The sequence below is a fragment of the Lycorma delicatula genome, chromosome 1 (assembly GCF_047948215.1).
Source record: "Lycorma delicatula isolate Av1 chromosome 1, ASM4794821v1, whole genome shotgun sequence".
Classification (NCBI taxonomy): domain Eukaryota; kingdom Metazoa; phylum Arthropoda; class Insecta; order Hemiptera; family Fulgoridae; genus Lycorma; species Lycorma delicatula.
The window spans coordinates 87,698,114-87,720,029 of NC_134455.1; the positions used below are offsets into that span (position 1 = coordinate 87,698,114).

At 32.5% G+C, this 21,916-nt stretch overlaps 1 protein-coding gene across 1 annotated transcript in view; it reads left to right on the top strand.

Moving 5' to 3' along the window:
* Cul2 (cullin 2) overlaps positions 1-15,031 on the top strand; it is a 90,442-nt gene extending 75,411 nt beyond the window's left edge. Inside the window, exons 13-15 of the mRNA XM_075357578.1 lie at positions 5,299-5,498; positions 7,515-7,730; positions 14,174-15,031. Coding sequence (XP_075213693.1) covers positions 5,299-5,498; positions 7,515-7,730; positions 14,174-14,302 — 545 coding nt within the window. The 3' untranslated portion in view covers positions 14,303-15,031. The remainder of the gene's footprint in view (positions 1-5,298; positions 5,499-7,514; positions 7,731-14,173) is intronic.
* The last annotated feature ends 6,885 nt before the right edge of the window (positions 15,032-21,916 follow it).

Genomic DNA, 21,916 nt, shown 5'->3' on the forward strand with positions numbered 1-21,916 from the left:
CAAATCAGTAATGCCAGGACTACTTGATTTTACCACTGGAGTCATTAATTGATCATCCTTGTTAACTTTCCAAGGAACTTCAAACTTTGAAACAAGAAGATAGTTGAAAAATTTAGAAACTTATAAAAATAAAGTATTATATGAAATATTATTCTGATAAATGGCAGAACAGAAAACATTTCGGTTTATTTCTAAAAAGCATTTTGTGAAAGACAATTGCTACTTGCCAACTAATTCTTTTAGCCCACACTCAAAATGTAATTTTTATAAATGCTCCAAAGAGTGTAACTAAAGTGATACAATAGAATTGGTTTTAAATTACAAAGCTATGGAAATAAGCAACCATGAAAGTTTACCCTCACAGAGTACTGGAGCTCCCAACTTGTCATGTGTGGTAACTGTGATGTTAACTTTTATAAAAATTGTGATGTTTTCCCAAAATCTATCTCACTGAGCTGTTTCATCAATGGAAAACTTAATTTCATGGTTTGAAAATCAGTCGTACAATCATTATAAAACATATCAAATGGAACTTGTATTGTTAACGACATAAATATCTAGACACAATGAAAATATATTAAAGAATAAATAACAAAATATTAATGTTTTCATTGTGGTTAAGTAAAAATTATGTATGTAAATAAAAATAATGTGATACAGTTTATACCACAATAAAACTTGCACTTTGAAACAATTGCAATGGATTTGTTTTAATAAATTTTTATATTTTTTCTTTAATTTGATAATTAGCTACAATGTACTATACATTGGGAAAGTAACTTTAATGAAAAGAATTTAAAAAATTCTTTTCTACTTTATTTACAGCATATCAGTGTATCTTTCCTTACCAAGTTGAAGCATTCACAGTAGGTTTGAAAAGTTCCCAAACTAAATTTCTGTATTCGATGCAAGTAGCGCCATCTCTTAAACAACCAAGGAACTATATATTACGATGTACTATGTATGATGATCTGACAAGTATGTGTACAAAATTTTATCATGTTTCATCACTCCAGTCTCAAGTTATATTCAGCTACATATGTTGTGTTCATATGATCTTGTGTTCATGCAAGCTCGCAATATGAAACGGAGAGGCCCGATAAAATTTTGTGTTTGACTTCAAAAATCTTTCATTGAAACTTATTCTATGATACAGTAAGCATTCGGTGATGAAGCCACATCTTGTACTAGAACATGCACATGGTGGAAGCGGTTTAAAGGCAGTAGAGAGCTGTTGGATGACGATGAACGAAGCAGGAGGCCGCCAGTAGCTGTTCACGAAAAAACGTTGTGAAAGTGCACACACTCCTGCTCGAACAACCTCATCTTACCCTTTGGGCCATAGCAGAAGAGCTAAACATTGGTAAAGACATGGTATGTATAATTCTAACAGAAAAAATAACTGCCAAAAGGTGTGCTCTCATTTCGTTCCACATTTCTTGACTGTAGAACAAAAACAGGTGCGTATTTCTTACGCTCAAAACTTCATTAAAACAGCTGATAGCGACCCAAATTTTTTACCAACAGTTGTAACTGGTGAAAAAAGCTAATGCTTAATGTATGATAGCTGGTGCTTCATGTATGATCCACAAAGTTTCAATCCAATGCTTGGTTGAGTCCTGGAACACAAAGACCAGTGAAAGTAAGGCAGCAAAAATCAAAAGTGAAAACAATGTTGATTGCATTCTTTGACTCAAAGGGGTTGATTCATCGTGAATTTGTCCCAACTGGTCAAACCATGAACTCTAAATTCTATTTGGAAGTAATGAAATGCCTGATGCACTGCATTCATCAAATCTGGCCTGAGTACTGGGATCTGGGCAATTAAACTCTCCTGCATAACAATGCCCCCGCACACATGGCAACAGTTTTCACACGTTATTATGCCCCAAATCAAATCACCATCTTATCCCACCTGCCCTTCTTGGCTTCAACAGACTTATTTTATGTTCCCGAAACTCAAGTTGAAGATGAAAGGCCGTTTTTTCAAGACATTCTGACCATCCAAAGGGCTTGCACCAAGCAGTTGAAGGCAATCCCACAAAGTGATTTCTCCAGAGAATTTGACGGGTTCTACCGGGGTTGCAACGAGTGTATAACTAGAAAAGGGTTCTATGTAGAGGGCTGATGTGAGTAAATTCGTTTATCTTTAAATCTTTATTTTAATTTTATTTAGTTTGGGATCTTTTCAAACATACTGTGTACTATAACACATTGTTTTATAATTGGCTAGAGTGATTAATTCCTCACATTACAATGTCTGTCCTTTATTATAGCTATGATATATATAAACCCTGTTAGTTACCAGAGCATCAATTAGTATTGCTGTCTCTGATTGAAATGGTATTTGCTTTAAAATCAATTCATATGGTGGACAGAGTGAATGTCTCTTACATTCAGTAGGTATTGCAGCATACTATTATGCAATAATATACTCAGCTTGATGTAGAAGTCACTGGAAATCACTTTACTCACCAAGTAAGTTTGGTACGGGATGTTTGTTATTCTTGAGAAATGTAGCGTTATGTTCAGGAGTTCTGGATAGACATAATCTTTTTATAAAATGCACCATATTGTTCTTAGAGTTTCTCCAATTCACTGATGTGAATCCCCACAAAAATTATGTAGGTTTAATTCAAGTGTTATTTACCAAAATGAACACAACATTCAAGCTGGAAAAGGCAATGAGAATGGCTGGTAAGAAGATAAAATGTTATAAAAAGTAGATTTGAAAAAATGTGTAAACGTAGATAATTTTTATTTACATAAAAAATTATGATGTTATTTTAGCTGATCACCACAATACAACCATGTGCAGTCCTTATGAAAATGGAAAATGTGGATATGGAAGTAAATCAATATAATGAAAATTACAATAAATACAACTGATTTATGTTCTGATAAGTTCTTTATTTCCCTAACAGAAAGTATATTTAAAAATACCTTTTTTTATTTATAAAAATTAAATTAAATTGCCTAATCAAACTATTTTATTTTAATTATTTTTGTTAATATTACTTCTAATATTTTATCCAAGTATTAGTATAATGTGGTTTAAATAAATCTCTGTGAAAAATAAAATTATATAATTTGTGAATAGTATTTATAAGATCGAAGATAAAATTAAGTATGTTTAAATCATGCTTAATGTAGTATCGCACTCACTGTGTTACCATTTAAGTGTCTCCCTGCTGAAATAGTTTTTCTTTTCTAGTTTTGATAACTATATAATTTTTGTATTTATATACTATGATATTACTTTTAATATATTACTACCAACAAAATGCATCCCTATATCTGGCATGGTTGATACACTTAGCAAAAAATTTGTTGTTCATGTGTATTATACACTTACCATTCTTGCTTGTCATGTATGTGATCTGTTTCCCCAAAGTTCCTTTTTTTTTTAGAAATATAAACTGTTACATGTGATATAATCATACATAGGCCTGTAATGTTTTTCTCTCCAAGCATGAATTGTGCACAACTCATAAGTTTCCTAATCTTTGGTTTGCATTTTTCTGAATGTTATATTGCAACAACTAAACCATTCAAAAAGCTCGATAGTTAAAGGAATAAATAATAATGACAATTATAGATTTATAGGCATGGAAAGTAGGAATGAACCATATTTCCCACAGAACTACAGGCTTTTCAACAAACTTGTTAACTTTGTATTCTATAGCCATGTGATGTATTCTGTACCAGAATAATTTAAATTTATAATTTAATTTCAGAGTAGATTACTTTACTCATGAGATGACAAATCTGAACAAATATTTATATCGCAAGGTTTTTTTTTTACAAATTACTATTGTGGTAAGAAAGGTTTTTAAAAAGCCAAAAAACAGGGTGGCTGAAATATAATGCATAGTCATACATAACTCCCAGGTGAAATAATTACAGCATAAAATTACATTTTAATTGCTACAAAAATTTAAATCTACTTTTTTACAGTCATCATTTACAACTACATATTTCTCCCATCAGTGAACCAGATTCCTCATTCTGTCAGTGAAAAATGCTGGTGATCTCCTTGTCCTTGTGACCTTACTGCATCCTTTAATTCATCATCTGTGGTGAAATGAATACCTTTAATATCCCTTTACTGCATCCTTAGTTCATCATCCGTGGTGAAATGAATACCCGTAATATCCCTTTTTAATTGCAGAAAGAAGTGAAAATTGCAAGATGCCAAATCTGGTTAATATAGAAGATGTGAAATAAGTTCAGCTTACAACTTTACAAGATCTTGGTGGTTTAATGCAGTGTTTGGTCAAGCATTATCTTGATGCAGAATTATCAGTTCCATTATTATCGAACACCAAACATATCTCCTAATGTGTTTTAACGTCTCTATAAATCACACAAAATTTAGTCAACTTCCCATGTGTCTATTTTATACAAATGTTTGGAATCCTTGAACTCTGTAAAGAGAATTCCTTTTGCAGAATTGTGTTTTGAATTTTTTGATTGTAGCTAACCATAGTGCAAGATTCCATACTCTGTTATTTTTTCTTCTGGATCCTAATGATGTACCCAATTTTCACCTTCTGCCACAATTTTGGAAAGGAAGTCTTGCAGTATTTGTTCTTTTCTGTGAGTTTGTGTGGTACCTACCATGAATAGATTTTACAATAGCCCAGTTGTGAAATAATGTGTTTTCACTTGTTCTTCTGATCAGGATGGTGTTGCGACCTACATTTTGAATCAATTCAGCCACTTCATCTGTTACAGAAACTGGTTGACCACTACGAGGTTCATCCCAGTATTTGCTTTACCAGCTCTTGATGCACAAAGTTTTATGATCCACCTACTCACAGTACTTCGATCAGCACCATAAATAACTTTTAGATGATAATGCATGTCTCCAGTCTACATTTTCCATTGTTAAAAGTTTTTTTTTGGAATGTTAATAGGAGAATAAAACTCAACATGGCAGCTCCTGTTAATTTATACAACATTTTGTTCCCCCATTACATTTTATTGTATAGATTTCAGCCATCCTTCGTAACTAATATTGAATGTTTGAAAATTTTCTATTCTGTTAATAATGATCATGAAACTCTATTTTGATTATGAAGCTTAATTGTAATTTGAAACTAATAGCATATTCAGTTTGGTTTATACTATTCATGTGTGCATTAATTGTTTTATTTATATATATATATATATATATATTTATATATATATATTTATATATATATATATATATATATATATATTTTTATATATATTTTTATTTAAATTTTTTTTTCATTGTCATCAATGTGGGAATCATTTTGTGAAACTTTTCAGGTGAACTGAAATTAGGCTATTTGAAGAAACCTTATATTGTTACAATGCAGACTTTCCAAATGGCTGTGTTGTTGTTATTTGAAAATGCTGATTCATTAACCTGTGCTGAAGTTCAAGAGACATTACAGCTTAATGCCGACCAGTTTAGTAAACATATTTCTAGTCTTGTTGATTGCAAATTGCTCCTTGCTAATTCAGAGGTTTGTATTTAATTTAAGATATTTCTATAGCAATTACAAAAATCCAATTACAAAATGTTATTTTGTCAAATCTCCATTGAAAGATCATTTATCTTTTGTTAGTTGAATCATTGCTTTCATATCAGAAGTTTCCCTTCAGAGGTACTGGATTCAAATCTCAGTCAAGCTTGGTGCTTTCTCACACATTATAAAATATTTCATATTCAGAGGACCAGCTTTAACACTTTGATGTTGTACAGTTTTTCTTATATGTGTTCACTATACCAAAATGTTTGGTTATCCAGTTCAGATAATCTTAACAGTTCATAATTTTTATGAAAAAAAATATATTACAGCAAATAAAATAAATATCCCCACCTGCACAGTTTATGAGAATTGTATTTTGGTATACTGTATTTGCCATGTATACGATTATAATGAGAACATTTTAGATTTGCAGTATACATGTATTATAGTGATACTTTTATATCCATCTCAAATGTACAATGCATGCAATTCATAATTTTCCAAAGAATATATGTACTTTGTAACAGAACTGGAAATATTTAGAAATGATAGTAGTGTTGTAGTGATACTTTTATATCATCTTCAAATGTGCAATGCATATAATTTGTAAGTTTCCAAAGAATACATATACTTTGGAACAAAACTGGTAATATTGGTAACACTTTTATTTTTAAATATATACATTTTATGTTTAAAAAATTTATTTGCCCATCTAAGATTCTTGTATTGTGATTTAATTATAAAACTGAGCCTGTTGCAAAAAGAAAGTGAATATTTTTTAAGTCTAATGGTTTAGAAATTGTTATGTATAAAAAAAATACTTGACTTATTACAAATATTATGGATTAAGATTGATCCAACTAGAATCGGTACACAAAAAATACTGGGGAAATTATTTTGGAATCTTTTACATGCAAACATTTTAATAAAGAATTAGATTTAACTTTTAAACAATTATAAAATCAAGAAAACAATTCATCTGATAGATAAATATAAGCAAAAGGCGTTTTTACAAACTTGTGAAAAATATGTACAAAAAATTAAGAATTAAGTCTCCCATATTATAAGTAATAATTATATAGTGATAACTACATTGCATACTTATTACCTTCTACCATGATTGATGGATTAAGATAGTGGTCCTTTTTTGCAAGGGTTTGTAAGAATAAATAAAACACATTTAAAATCACACAAAAAATGTAATTGAACAAATTCATATAATGTGGAAGCCTGTTCATTACCAGATATTCTCTCAAATCATAGATTTAAATTGAACACAACCGTCCTCATTTCCTACTCTTCATTGATTTTTACACGATATTTAGATTTTATCACAGCAACTGCTAATCAAGTGATCATTAATTATTATTATTTACAGCCTCATCCAGCTGCAATCCAAATTCCTTCCCGTTTAATTTTTCAGTTAATTGATGATTGAGATCCTCTGCTAGAAGCTGTATTCAGCAACCAGTAGGCTGCTGTATAACACAAAACTCATTCTACTGAATAATTCTATATACTACCTTGTAAGATCCTAGCAAACATTGCTTGGCAGTAATGCATCCTTATAAAAACTACCCTTTTGTTGATTAACTTTTTTAGCATTCCTGGAAAAGTAGTGAGAGATTTACCAACTACACTGAGATAATAGTTTCTATTATCTCAGTGTAGTTGGTAAATCTATGATAACAGCATTTCAACTTACTTGGTAGCATGCACTCTAGTACCAAAACTCTTACACACAACATGTTCTGGTCTCTCTCAGCTCAACTTCTGCTGACGTAAATCCAAAGTCCAATTAGCTAATTGTGAAAGTGAAGAAGTCACATAGCAACAAATGGCAAGAGTGTGAAGAAGCTTACAAGTATTCTTCATACCCTTAAACACTTTTTCATAATCGCCTGATTTATTTTATTTGGTGGAAGCATTCATGCACTAAATTATTATTTTTTTTTTTTTTGAGATTGAATCATATAAAAATGTTTATGTAAATAATTTCCTCTTTTTTAGACTTTAATTGGAGATACAGTCCTTTCACTTAATATGGAATATAGTAACAAGCGTACTAGGTTAAGAATATCGACTGCCCTTCAGAAAGAATCACCACAGGAATTAGAACAAACAGTAACTGCTGTTGATGAAGATAGAAAACTTTACCTACAAGCAGCTATAGTTCGTATAATGAAATCTCGTAAAGTGCTGCGGCACAACACTCTTATACAGGAGGTTGGTCAATTTTTTTTTCAAATTTTTGTTAAATCGTACGAAAATTTAAACGTAGTTAGAATTAAACCTCATTGTATTTGAATAGTAGTTTAATGACAACAATTGTTGAAAGTTTGTTTGTTGACTTTGAACTCTCACACAGTACTGCATCACGTGTTACACAGAACCTTTTATAAGTCACTCAGGAACAACAGATATTGATAGTAATTGCCAATCAAATATTGGCAGTTGTTTATGAGAGAGAGTGGAAACAATGGAAACAATTCCCTCAAATATTGGGGAAAAGAACCAGTTAGTATTCATGCACATATGAAAGTGTCATTAACTGTTGAGATTGTGCTCACAACATTTAGTAAAGCTAAATGTAATTATTTTAAATTAATTCAGTTTTTAAAGAGAAAAGCATCATTAATAATGCTTTGAATAACGCCTTCAGCATCATCAAGTCATCCTGTCAGCTGTAACTTAATTTTAAAAAACAAAATAATCTCAGTGAGATTAATCTGGAGAATAGGGTGGATGATTGAGTATATACTCATTATTTTTCACGACAAATGTTCCTGATCTATCTTTCATTTAGTTTTAAAATCATGTCACAGATAAAAAACCAAACTTCCACCACAATCAACTTCAGGAATTTGTTATTATTTATTCAGAAAATTGCACATTAAAGAATTTTTCCTGCTTACTGCACAATACATGAGTAATATTCTTCTTTCCCAGATTATCTGCATTATTGTGGTGAATTGTTAACACCAAAATCACCTGTAGTCACTCCTACAGTAGTCCAACAATCTTCTCTTATTCATTCTCATGCTTTGGCAGTTATTTCCTAGTTGTAAAGTGGTTTGGATATCCAGGCCTAATTCTACTTACAAGAGTTTCCTTATCACTTTTGAACTGTGAATAAATAAACTTGCATCCCAATATATATATTGGGATACACTTATCTCATTAACTGCCCCGTCTCAGATGCATTTTTGATGAGTTTTAAACTGGGTTTATATTCAATGTCTGCTTCATAGCATTAATGTGGCAGCAGAATCTTTTTACCAACTGAATTTGGCAACATCTTGTTAGACATGCTCAGTGTGGGGCATGTAGTGTTTGCCAGATTTCAGATAGAAATAACCCATAAATTGAACATAATTAGTGCGTAAATCTACTACGCCATTCATTCTGTTTACGTACTTTGTTTTTGACATGTTGTTGAGGTTATGATTAGTTAGTTTTATTTGGTTTTGTAACTGTGACTTTGTTCTAAAAAATTGATGAAATATGCATTGTTTTAGAATATGGATCACGATCATTTAACCCTAAGTGAAATTGACAAGTAATTATTTAGTGATTTATTTGTTAGCAATATTTATAATCATTCTCACATTTTGGTGTCCAATTTATTTGATAATGACTCATGAAAACCCTCTGTACATACCAGAAGGGAAAACACAAAGTAGGTCTTTGTTAATTGTAATCATTGTGTAGACCTATATGATGATGATGATGACGACATTTTAGGTCAACCTGGCCTGTCAGCTAGACCTATGCTAGTAAGGCCTAATCCTACAAGGCATATAGATAGGCAAGTATTGAGTGACAGTTCTTCTCAATCAGATGATGATGATGATGATGATGCCAATGAAATCTGAGATTCATTAACGAGGGAGAAACCAATTTTATCCATAGCTTTTTGTACATTGAGATCTAGTCCCAAACATAGTTCTTTTGTAAGTGCATCTGCTATTGATGACTTTAATTTGTTTTTTATGCAAATTCTGTTGAACATGTCTGTCATTAAAACAAATATATATGCCAGTCAAACAATTGCTGACAGAAAAAATATTTCTCCTCATAATCACTTTAATGGCTGGTTTTCTGTCACCTACTCTGAAAATAAGTGCAATAACATTTTTCAGACCAATAAACATTGACCCACCGGGTTGGTCTAGTGGTTAACGCGTCTTCCCAAATCAGCTGATTTGGAAGTCGAGAGTTACAGTGTTCAAGTCCTAGTAAAGCCAGTTATTTTTACACGGATTTGAATACTAGATCGTGGATACCGGTGTTCTTTGGTGGTTGGGTTTCAATTAACCACACATCTCAGGAATGGTCGAACTGAGAATGTACAAGACTACACTTCATTTACACTCATACATATCATCCTCATTCGTCCTCTGAAGAATTATCTAAACGGTAGTTACTGGAGGCTAAACAGGAAAAAGAAAGAAAGACCAATAAACATTGATCTGAAAAAATTTACAATAACATTTTATTGGATAGTGAATAAATTCCAGTCCATGTCATGATTTTGAAAAATGTTTACACACAATAGGTTTCAGGCTACATTAAATTTTTTCGCATGCCGACAATAGCAAGCTTGCAAAACATAATGAAATCGACTGTGATCCTTCACAAAAATGTCAACCCAGTACAGACCACTGAAATGAAATGTTTCAGCATTACTATGTAGGCCACCAACACAACTTTCTGTTGATGAATTATTAATTGGAACCAAGGGCCAAACACAACTAATATAATATCTTCCCAACAAACACCACCACAATTGGGGATTAAAATTCTGGGTTCTGTATGACTCCATTTCCAATTATTGTTTGAGCATGCTGTGTTGAAAGGGGAAAAATTCTCAGGAAATGGATAAAATAAAACAATTTGGGCTTTGCTACTACATTGTAAAGAAACTTCTTTCAGTATGTAACTACCTGAAAAAGGGATATCACATTTTTACCATCAACTTTTTTTACCAGTTTTCCTTTAAGTAAATTGCTGTATCAGAATGAAACATTCCATACTGGCACAATTCATAAAAATAAAAAAGGGTTCCTGATAATGTATAATAGCGCTGTCCAACCTTTTTACAACTAGGGGCGTATCTGATTGATTACAAAGGTTGCGCAGGTGCCAAGATTGATTTCAACTATCCCCACATTACTGCTGCTACTAACAAAATCAATAATTGTAAATTATAATAATGACAGAAACATTTGAAACAAAAATCAGTTATAAAAATCAATTATCAATTACTCACCACATAGTTAATATGAAATTTGACACTGCATGCTCGCTGCAAGTTGAGGAAAATCTGGTGTGTAGCTGGAACAAGCTGCTCTTAACTTGTCATCAAGGTGGAAGTCTGTCAGGTAGGTTTGGTACTTGTTTTTTATTGTGTTTATTGATGGAAATGCAACTTCACAAAGCTACATTGAACCAAAGCATGAATAAATTTTCAGTGCAACACTAAGGAAAATGGGGTATATTTCTCTGTCCACCAGAGTACATTAAACAAGTTATTCTACAAGTTGAATATGAGAATTTTAAAGAAAGGTCTTCTTGAAAATTTAAAATTTCCATTTCTAATTCTTCAGTTTTATACTTTCCAAATATTTCACACACCCTATTTCCAAGTTCGCTAACATCAATGGAAGTGAATGGATTATTGACAAACAATATCACTGATTCAAGTACTGAAAACTGGCTAAATCTATTGTCAAATTCAAACACAAGAGTTTCAAGATGGAGTTTCAAGAGGAAAGATCAGACTCCCATCATTTACTGTTTCTAGAATTGATTTGTGATTTGGAAAGCATGAAAGGGATTTCTGTTTAAATGTGTAATCCATAACTTCACTTCTTTATAAATACATTTATAACACATCATATGTAAAATATTACGATATTTCCCTTGCAGTTCAAGATTTAACTTGTTTAATTTTGAGGTGATATCTGCCAGAAAATGTAAATCTAGTAGCCATGATATATCATCAAGTTCATGATAATATGGTCCAGGAGGTAATTTCAAAAAGTCTCTTATTTCCTGTAGCAGACAGCAGAATCATTCCAGTGTTTTACCCCTACTAAGCCACCTTATATCTATGTGAAGAATTATTTCGCCATACTTAGTATCTGATATATTCAAAATATTTTGAAAAAATTGATGACATGTAGAAGATGATCTCTGATATAGTTCACCACATGAGTTACAACTTTCATGACGTGATCAGACTTAAAACCTTTGCGCATAAAGCTTCCTGGTGAATAATGCAATGATAAGAAATAAATTTTGGAAATGATTCATCCTTAGCACAGAGAGATAGAAAGAAGTCTATTATTCGTACCTGTTATAGCAGCAAGCTTTGAAAGTAGAAAGTTATTATCTTTGACAAGTTTAAGGAATGTATTAAATATGTCTACTCCCCTAGTTTGTCCTTAAAGTGGCAACAGTTCAACAAACTCTTCCATTACTGTGAAATCAAGAAAATTCTAATAAATACACACAACTAGGCAATATCAGAAATGTCAGTACTTTCATGAAACTGGAGTGAAAAATATTCACATAATTGCAAATCCTGATGTGTAATTGAGATTCAAAATTATTAGAAATATGTTCAACTCGCCTAACAACAGTTTGATGAGACAACTGCAGACCTTTAAAGGAAGACATAAGTGCACGTTTATCTTTGTGACCTTTGAGCAGAGATTCAGAGGCCACTGATCATTGTTTCTTTCACTATTTCCCCATCACTAAACAGTTTCTTCCTTTCAGCTAGTAACAGATTTTGTAAGAAGCTTCTGTGAAGTTACTGGTATTCTGAACAGGTTTCGTAAACACGGATTGTTGCAATTGCAATTTAGATTTAAGGTCTTTCACTTTATGTTTTCTAAGTTTAGAATTCACAAGAAATTCGTTATTTAACTGTTTGTGATTAGTCAGAAAATGTCGCTCTACATTACTTCTTTCAGAAACAGACACGCTAGCATTACACAATAAACACACAGATTTTCCCCTACATTCAATAAAATAATATTGGTTTTTCCATTCACTGTTAAAGCTGTAAATCTTTGCCACTTAGCCATGTTAAGACTGCACTACATATTATGTTAAAATAACATCTAATAATTGAAAGAATGTGACTTTAAAAACACTGATAACATGTGGAATGTAAAACATATCACAACACAAGACAACGTAATAAATTCTACCAGCAGAATGTAGGTCTACTTCGCTTCACATCTACAAAGTTATACTGAAGTTAAAATACAAGAATTGGATGGCACTCATAGACTCAGAATTGTTAGAATGTGTCAATTTCATCTCGTTATTGTCTGAAGACTTAATTATGTTAAAAGATAGAAGTTCATTGGTTTTTATAAATAATAGATAATTCACTGGGCACACACACATGTAGGTTGGACAGTGCTGATGTTAAAGGTCAATTAAATGTTGGGCAAAAGGTTTATTGCAAACAAAATAAAATTATAACATAATTATAACAGCCTATAGAGAAAAGTTACAAAAAAGCAAGTCATTCCTGTTTCTACAAATTCTGAAGTAAAAGATAAGGAAAATACAAAAAAGAGACGTGGTCGGGTTATCACAGACGAATAATCAGCTATGGTTTTAGATTACAACAAACAAATATGTAGAATTGACATCTTTAATATGATGTTATCTGCGTATCTGGATGAGCGAAGAACAATTAAATATTGAGAAAAGATGATATTTAATGTATTTTCTAGAATGGTATTAAACTCATGTAATTTATAAAGTGAACAAGATGCTTCATAACCAAAAATTACTGTCCCATTGTAAATTTGTTGTCAGTAATCATTACTTCAATAATATATGAGTGGCTAGACATTGGAGCGGAGTAGGTCGTAGAGCCTGATGGAGCCGAGGACACAGACTACAAAAAAGTGAGAGGAAAAGAGCCAGAACAGTGTGTACAAAATGTAGGAAGGTTGTCATGGCATCTGTTTTCCTATACATAAATGTCGGTAGATAGTAGGTCCAGTGTACAGTGGCTCAGTGCCTTTATAGTGTATAGTACTTGTTTGGTAACTGTAAACAAGTGTTTAAACTACAGGTTATTACTGGAAAGGAGACATGTAACTTATTTTTCTTTTTTTACTGACTTTAAGTTTCAGTTACATGTACTGCAAGATGTTCTGTATTTCGGTTACCATATGAAACTAAAAAAAACGTTATGTAGGTTATGTATTTCTTCACATATTGGTATTAAAATTTTCTTTTCTTGTAGAAACATTACAAAAAATTAAAAAAAATTACATTTGTTTTTTAAAAAGAATTTAAGTTTTTCAGTAGGTTAACTACATATAAATTTGTTATCAGTAATTTAAATGATTTCCTTGTTTATGTTGTGAACATTTTTATACCTTTTTCATAAAAATACCATCAAAAATAAAAAAGTTGTGAATGTTTTTCCACTCCCTTGTGCATATATTTTATGCCTGGCATTTTTGAGCATGTGTTTGAAAGTTGGGTGACATGACATATGTTTTATCACCCCTTGGTACACAAAGGGTTAAAGTAAAAAATGAAAAATAATTATTAGTTATTGTTATTTAAATTAAGTATTTTAATTCTTGTTATATACATAAAATGAAAAATATTTACTTTTTTTACAGGTTTTAAGTCAATCAAAAGCATTTGCACCTGCTATTAGTATGATCAAGAAATGCATAGAATCATTAATAGATAAACAATACATTGAACGAACACCGAACTCCTCAGATGAATATAGTTATGTCGCTTAAAAAATATTTGTTTTTTTAATAATTTTCATTTTAGTTTTATGAGTTCAAACGTGTGTTCATGTTTAAATAATGTTTTATTATTATGTAAACTAAAATAACAGTCGTTATTTATCGGATAGATTTTAAGCTGGTTCTTGTCTTTTCTTTTTTACTAACCAGATGAAAATTGTATAAGTACATTATTAATATTACTATGTTCAAAACTTATTTTAATTAAATGTAAAATAATATATAAAACAATATTATTATTACTAATTTTTATTGCTCATAGTATAAATATAATTATACAAAAATAATATTCATAAACAATAAATAAATTGTAAATTAAATTACACTGATTAAATTAATTTACAATGTCAATTTATAGATTCAACACTTATTTATTATACTTTTTCCATGATTTGTTATACTTTTTACAATTTCTCTAAAACTGGAATGTCATATGCTATTACATCCTTAAAATAGTAAAGCTGGTTGATTCAATTAGCTAAATTAATTTGTTTTATGACTGTAAGTGTATATGTGTGCTTATGCATGCATGAGTGTTTGTGGAAGCTTTTAAAATTATTAAAACTAATATTATTAAAATAGTGCTTTTTAAGTTGTGATGAATTGAATTTTTAGGAAGGAATTATTATTATTATTATAAGTTATATTTTAAATTATTTATTTTGTAAGTATGAATTTATAAATATTTATTAATATTTTCTTTATATGAAGAATATATTTTTTATTTTTATTATGTATTTATTTTTATTAATTCATCATTTAAATTAATGTATTTTAATTAGTTAATTCATGCAATGAAAAATGCTAAAGAAATTTAAAAGTGGTTTTTCACTTTGAATATTAGCAAAGATTTTATTTATATACAAGTTCTATCAAATTTAGAATTAGTCTAACATTTTTTTTAAATATAAATAATATATATATATATATATATTTTTTTTCATTTCAAGTTCTTGAGTTTGTTCATTTTCATGTTTATGTTTGTTTAATAATATTTATTCTGGTTTCTTTAACTCATTGGACCTGACATACATATTAAATTTAGATAGGGCTGGGATTGTGAGATATACTGGCACAATCTTCTGCCTTGTTCTCTCAATACAAGTGTAAAATATCCAGACTCTACCTTATGCAACAAGTCTTATAATTTTAAAAAAGTTTACTGAGTTGGGTATCAAGCAGTTATTTATTTATTTTTTTAATTTTAAAGGTTTTTAATTTGCTATGCTATTTGTTGAATTTATGTCTATGTGATGTACAACTAAATGTTTCTTCATACGTTTTCCAAGGGATGTCCATGATCGATGATTAGTTTTATATATGTCAGTATATCAGTGCCTCCCCAAATTTCATTATATGAAAGGTTATCCAGAAAGTAAGTTTTGATGGGCTATTAAAAAAGAACAAGAACCTCCTCATGTAAAATTCTTTCAGTAAAAAATTGTTTTTTGAAGTACAAACCACTATTTTTCTACGCATTTACCATCATTGTGAGGCCCTTATAATAGTGGGGCAATAGGAACTGTGGATTGAACTTCATAAAATGATTGCCACCTACGATGCAGGTCATGGGTTTATAACTTATTTGACCTCATTTTTGTGGAATTGTTGGCCAAAAAGGAAGGTTTTAAGACATTAGAATAAATGATAATTACTTGGTGAAAGACGTGGGCTGTACAGAGAATGATCAAACTGTTAACTTGCTGAAGGTTGTAAAGAGACATTGTGTTGTGATGACAGCATCTGGGCAAGTGTTGTGAAGGCACCGTTGATTGGGCAGCCTCATGGCAAGACATCAAAAAGCAAAACTCCTTTTTTTTGTCTCAAAACACTTTACAAATAGTCTTATGAGAGGAAAATATCAGCTTGCATTTTTCTTTCTGGGTAATAAAGTGAGTCTCCATTCCATGGATTGATGTTTTCTTTCAGCCTTTACGTGGTGTCCAACATCATGTCTTGTCCCCAATATTCAGCTTGAGAAGTTGTCAACTTGTTCTCCTGAACTAAGTCAAAAATTTCAATGTGCTGGCCAACCTTTCATTTTATGATTTTTGCATATGCTTCTTAAGCACCTAGCATGCACACAATTTCCACTAATCCAATTTCTCAAGCACAATTTCATGTAAAAGTGAACATAACATTTTTGGAAAATAGGCAGGCAGAAATGTGATAAATTGTCTTTTCTCTTTAATCTTGTAATTAACTTTACACTAAATCATCAGTAATCATAGATGGTCACCTACTCTGTTCATCTTTGTACATGTTATTATCTTCCATTATTCAGTCGCACCCATGTCCACATCGTGTAACCCCTAATTGCATCTACTCCATAAACCTCACAAATCTGACTGTGAATTTCAATCACTTTTATGTTTGTTGAATTCAAGAAACAGAAGACAGAAAATTTCACATATGATGGGTGTATTGATTTTATTAAACAATACAAATACACACTAAGAAGCATACATACTAGATAACTGAATAAGAATGGTAACAATCCCTGTTCTTATCATATAAGGCAACTCAGAATGCATAAGTAGAATAGAAATCACTTCAATATCAGTATCTAGAACAAAGCTTATTTTCTGGATAAACCTCATAATAGCCTTCCAATTCTGTTCATATCAGTAAGTAAGCAGAGCAGGCAGAGTATTCCTATAAACAAACAGCAGATTGCCTTAAGCATTGCTATCAGTATGGAGAAATTAAAAAGAAGCATTCGTATAAAATTAAGTTGTCATATGACAAATACGTAATAATAGTACTAATTACTGCAGCAATAGTTATTAATAAAATTTACTTAGAATTAACAAATTTGGGAAATTAAAAATAATTAGCTTAACATTGTAAAATCCAAGTTGTTTTCTTGATATAACATTAATGTTATAGATTTTAATATTTACTGTTTTTTTAATAATTATTAACCAATAATATTTCTCTTTGGACACAATGTCAAAAAAAATAGTAATTTTTTTTTTGTTTTATAGGAAAATTTTCTTTACATCAAATACAATTTTATATCATTGTCTCACATTCTGGTATTCCCTCTTAACAGGAGGTTATATAATTAGACCATATTTTATTGTAATTATATATATCTCTTTAGATTATAGTGAACTGTGAACATAATAATAAAGCAGATAGACGGTACTTAGCCTTTTGTATAAAATGTCAAACTGCATGCATTTTATTGGTTTATAGATTTTAAACTGCAACTACAGATTATGATGCGCTCTTTAGCTAGCTGATTAATCTACCTATATCATCAGTTATAAAAGATATTTCTTATTATAATGTTTATATTCAGATATTTAAAACAGATATTTACTCATATTTGCTTGATTTTGAAGTTTGTCAAATTGGCGATGTGGCTGCCTTTTGTGTTCTATTGATATTCTAATTAATATAGTTCTCAGAAAATAATTCCATTTGACTCTTTAACACTGCTAATCCTGATATTTTTCCAATTGTTATTCTTTTTATATTTTGTGAGAATGTTGTGTGAGAGATGATATTAGCACCTATAAATTACTAGTTCATAGGTATATACTGTACTGGAATTGTAAGTGTCCTCTGTAAGGAATGTGTTGTGCGAGAGAGAGAGAGAGAGAGAGAGAGCGATAGATAGCGGTACTAAAACGTTGAGTAAGTTTTTTCCCAAACTTTTTTTTTTTTTCCCCCTACATCCCTGGGCCGGACATCCAGTTAAGTATACTCGGCCCAGGGACGTGTCTTTGACTCTAAGGCGGTCTTCCCACCCGCCGGTTTTACACCCGGTACGGCAGGTCAACCGCCCCGGTACAGATCTTTTGTTTGCCTGCCTCTAATTCCCACCAAGGGGGGCCAAGCCCGGCTATGCCATTTCCAATCCCCCCCGACAGGAACCGGATCTCAGTCTTTATGCCTTTTCGCCTCTAACCGGCGTGACCAGCACAGGGGGCGCACGCACCCCCAGAACCAGCCCCGCCGGCCAGGTCTAGGTCTTTTCTTTCCCCGCGATTTCTCCCCTGGAGTCCCCGTCCCCTCATTGAAACCCACACACCAAGGCATGCAGGTTCTCAGAGACGGGGCTGTCCACTCTTCCCTATCACCGAATACGCCCACGGTTCCCCCGTCTTGACTCTCCTCTTCTTTGGTTCGAAGAACTGTGCTAGCAAAGTTTTTGAAAACATTCCAATTTTGCTCGTTGACTAGCGCCCACTCAATTATATTGTCAGCATCCAAATTGTTGTCTACAATAAATTGTCTATTTTGTCCCCACCTCCAGCAGTCAAACACCGTCTGATTCACATCGTCCACCTCCTGGCAGTAGTCGCAATAAGGCGTATCTCTTCTGCCAAATCTTTTAAGGTAGTGTCCAAAACACCCATGACCGGACATAAGTTGTATAATATAAAAATTTACTTCACCATGTTGGCGGTCCAACCAAGCATCCAGATTGTGTATGAGCCTTCTGGTCCAGGCCGCCACATTGGCCCCATCACATGCGCCCTTACACTCTTAGTTTCCTACTTCTGACCTGCAGGTCTATCGGCGGAACCGACGCCAAAACACACGATGCCTCATATGACAATGTTCTATAGCCAGCCACCACTCCTAGTAATGCCGTTCGATGCATACTTCTTAGCTTCTCTTTGTTCCTTTGCACTCTAATTGCCTCTGCCCAGACAGGCGCCGCGTACAGCGCTGCAGACACCACTGCAGATGTTATCAGCCTCCTTTTAGATGCCCCCGGTACTGTATGCTCTGTAAATAACCTTCTTATAGCTTTGATATTAGGTACACCTCTTGCACACCTTATCGATGTGCCCACCAAACTTGAGGCTCTTATCTATGGTTACTCCAAGGTATTTAGTGCTGCTGACCTCTGTTATTTCCTCTCCACGGATCGCAACTCGAACGCTATGAAGTCTTCTTCTGCCCGTGAAGAGGATACACCTGCTTTTGGGCGGGGACACCTCCATGTTGTTGCTAGTAAGCCACGCATCTATAAGCTGTAGAGAGCGGTTTGCCTTGTTCTCCACATCATCTAACTCTTTGTATTTCACAAGTATTGCAATATCATCGGCGTAGGTAACCACGTCGACTCCTCCCGGATACGGTAACCGTAGCACTTGATCATAGAAAATGTTCCACAACAGAGGCCCTAAAACAGACCCCTGCAGGACACCTCCAAAGACTTAAAATTTGTCCACTCCCTCCACTGTACGGACCTCCGTCCATCTCTGTGCCAGATAGTTGTCTACCTGATTCAATAAGTAGTCGCTTATGTTCATTTGTCCAAGCGCTGTTATGATGGCCTCCAACAGCACCGACCCGAACGCATTTTTTATGTCCAGTTGGATCATCAGCGGGATCTTTCTGGTCCTCCAGGTTCAACCTTCATGCCTCAGCAGCCCACTTAACCACCTTGTTAATAGCGTCCATGGTCGAACAGCCCTTATGAAACCCGTATTGCCCAGGATGCAGACTTCCGCTTTGATCCAGTTCAGCTTGAATCCGAACCGCAACAAGTCTTTCAGCAGCCTTGCCCATGTTATTTAGAAGACTAATAGGGCGGTACTCGCAGGTACCAGGGTTTGTGCCAGGTTTTGGCAGGAATACTGTTCTAGCCTCTTAACAACATTGGGGAATGTGCGGTGCTGTATTCCGTGACTCAGAACGTCCGTAATCTCCCATGGGACCCTTCTTGCGAGGCCTTTGATGACCGCAGCCGGGATCCCATCTGGGCCCACCAAAACGCAAACTGCCCGCTACTATCTTAACTTCAAAATTAGTTCTTCTAACAAAATTAATTATTTATATTTTATTGAACTACTTACTGAGTGTAACAATAATAATAAGTTTCTCCTTTTTATTACTTTTTGAACAATTAAAGAGGTTTTTATTTTTCTTATTTAAATTAGCATACTTTGCATTTACTAAAAAGAGTATAAATATTTTTACTAATTAAATTTTTGTACTTATGCTTATAAAAGTTCTGTGGCCAGTTCTTCACCACTGTATATATTTTTGCTGTCAGATTCAAAATCTGTTGAAGAATCATTTGCCACACTGATATATGTAATAAAATTATTAATGACATCTGAAACAGGTCCATCTTTAGTTCAGTATTCTTCCTCCAGTTTTGTTACTTTTGAACAGTAACTTTCCCAGTCACTCAAAGTTACTGTTTTGATGTCAATGTTGATTAGTTTCTTTAATTATTTAGATTTAAGTCACTACGATTACTTTCTCTCAGAAAGTGTTTTACTTAGCGCCAAGCCAGTTCAATTGGATTAAGTTAGCATAAATATGGAGGTAGTCTTAACGACTTCATAACCCAAACCAGACATATATGCATTAATTTTGTAAACTTTTTCCTTTGGTTTGTGTAACTTTAACGACTGAATGAGCTGTTTTTTTCTCATTGATAAATCACACTGTACTCCTTTTCCCAGCAACCAGTTTACTATTCCTAATTTAACTTAGTTTTTTGTTGGTAACAGACTGAATGGTACAGGGTGTTATCCATTGCAATGATCAATTGATCAGGAATATTTGATAACAATTTTTTCCCTCAACCTTTTTTCAAAGTTATTATTTGTCCATGATAGTCTTCACTAATTGTTCCAGATTTATATACTAATTTGGCACCAGCAATAAATCCTTCCTCACTTCCTGTATGTAATATTAAAGGATTAGCTGCATTCCAGTAGTCTGCAATTCAAAATACATCATTTTTGAAGTGTGAAATTATCAGTCCACATCCAAGTAAAATATTGTTTCCTGGCTTTTCTCAAGGCTTTCATCTTCACTAAATATATGTAATGGAGGAAAACATTATTTGGTCTTTCCATTAATATTGTTCTTTTACTCTGGCATTTTCTTAATTTAAAATCCCATTCCTTTTATCAGTCTCAATGGTGATTTTTGGCTCCAAGGAAAGCGTATATTTTGTTTCACTACTGGCAGTAACTTTGGATTAATTAGAACAATTTATTTATCTGCATAAAATTCTTGGATTATGTGCAATATTACATTTTTGTCAAAATCATCAATCCTAACTATATTTTTATCCCTACTTTTTTCTGTACCTTTTTTCCCCAGTGTAGATATTTATTTTTGTGAAGTCCCAGATTTTCTTCTTGCTCCTTTTCTTATTTACCACTTATTGTTGAATTTTCACAATAAACCTGTCTGATTTTCAAGTAGTAAGCGACTATTTAGTGGCTTGCAAGGTTAGGCATAAGCGTTTGATTTTATCTCAAAATTGCACTTTTCCATAACATGTTTAATTAATTCCCATCCTTCACTGTGAATTACTTTGTTTGTTTTAGACTTATTTCCCTCTGTTTCAGCCATCTAACAGAACTGTTTGAGCTGATTTGATCTAACAGTAAACTGTTTTTATCATATTTAACAAAATGTAATTTACCCAGCACAAATAACACATTTATTACTTCACGATTAATTCACCGACATGAACAAAAAGAAAGAAATTAAAACCAAAAACAGTAGGAACATTAATAATTTGGGACAAAGGAATAAAAACAGTTTTGCTGACTGAAAAAAAAACTTGAAGAATCCGGTTTATGAACAAACACTGCACTTACTACATTATAC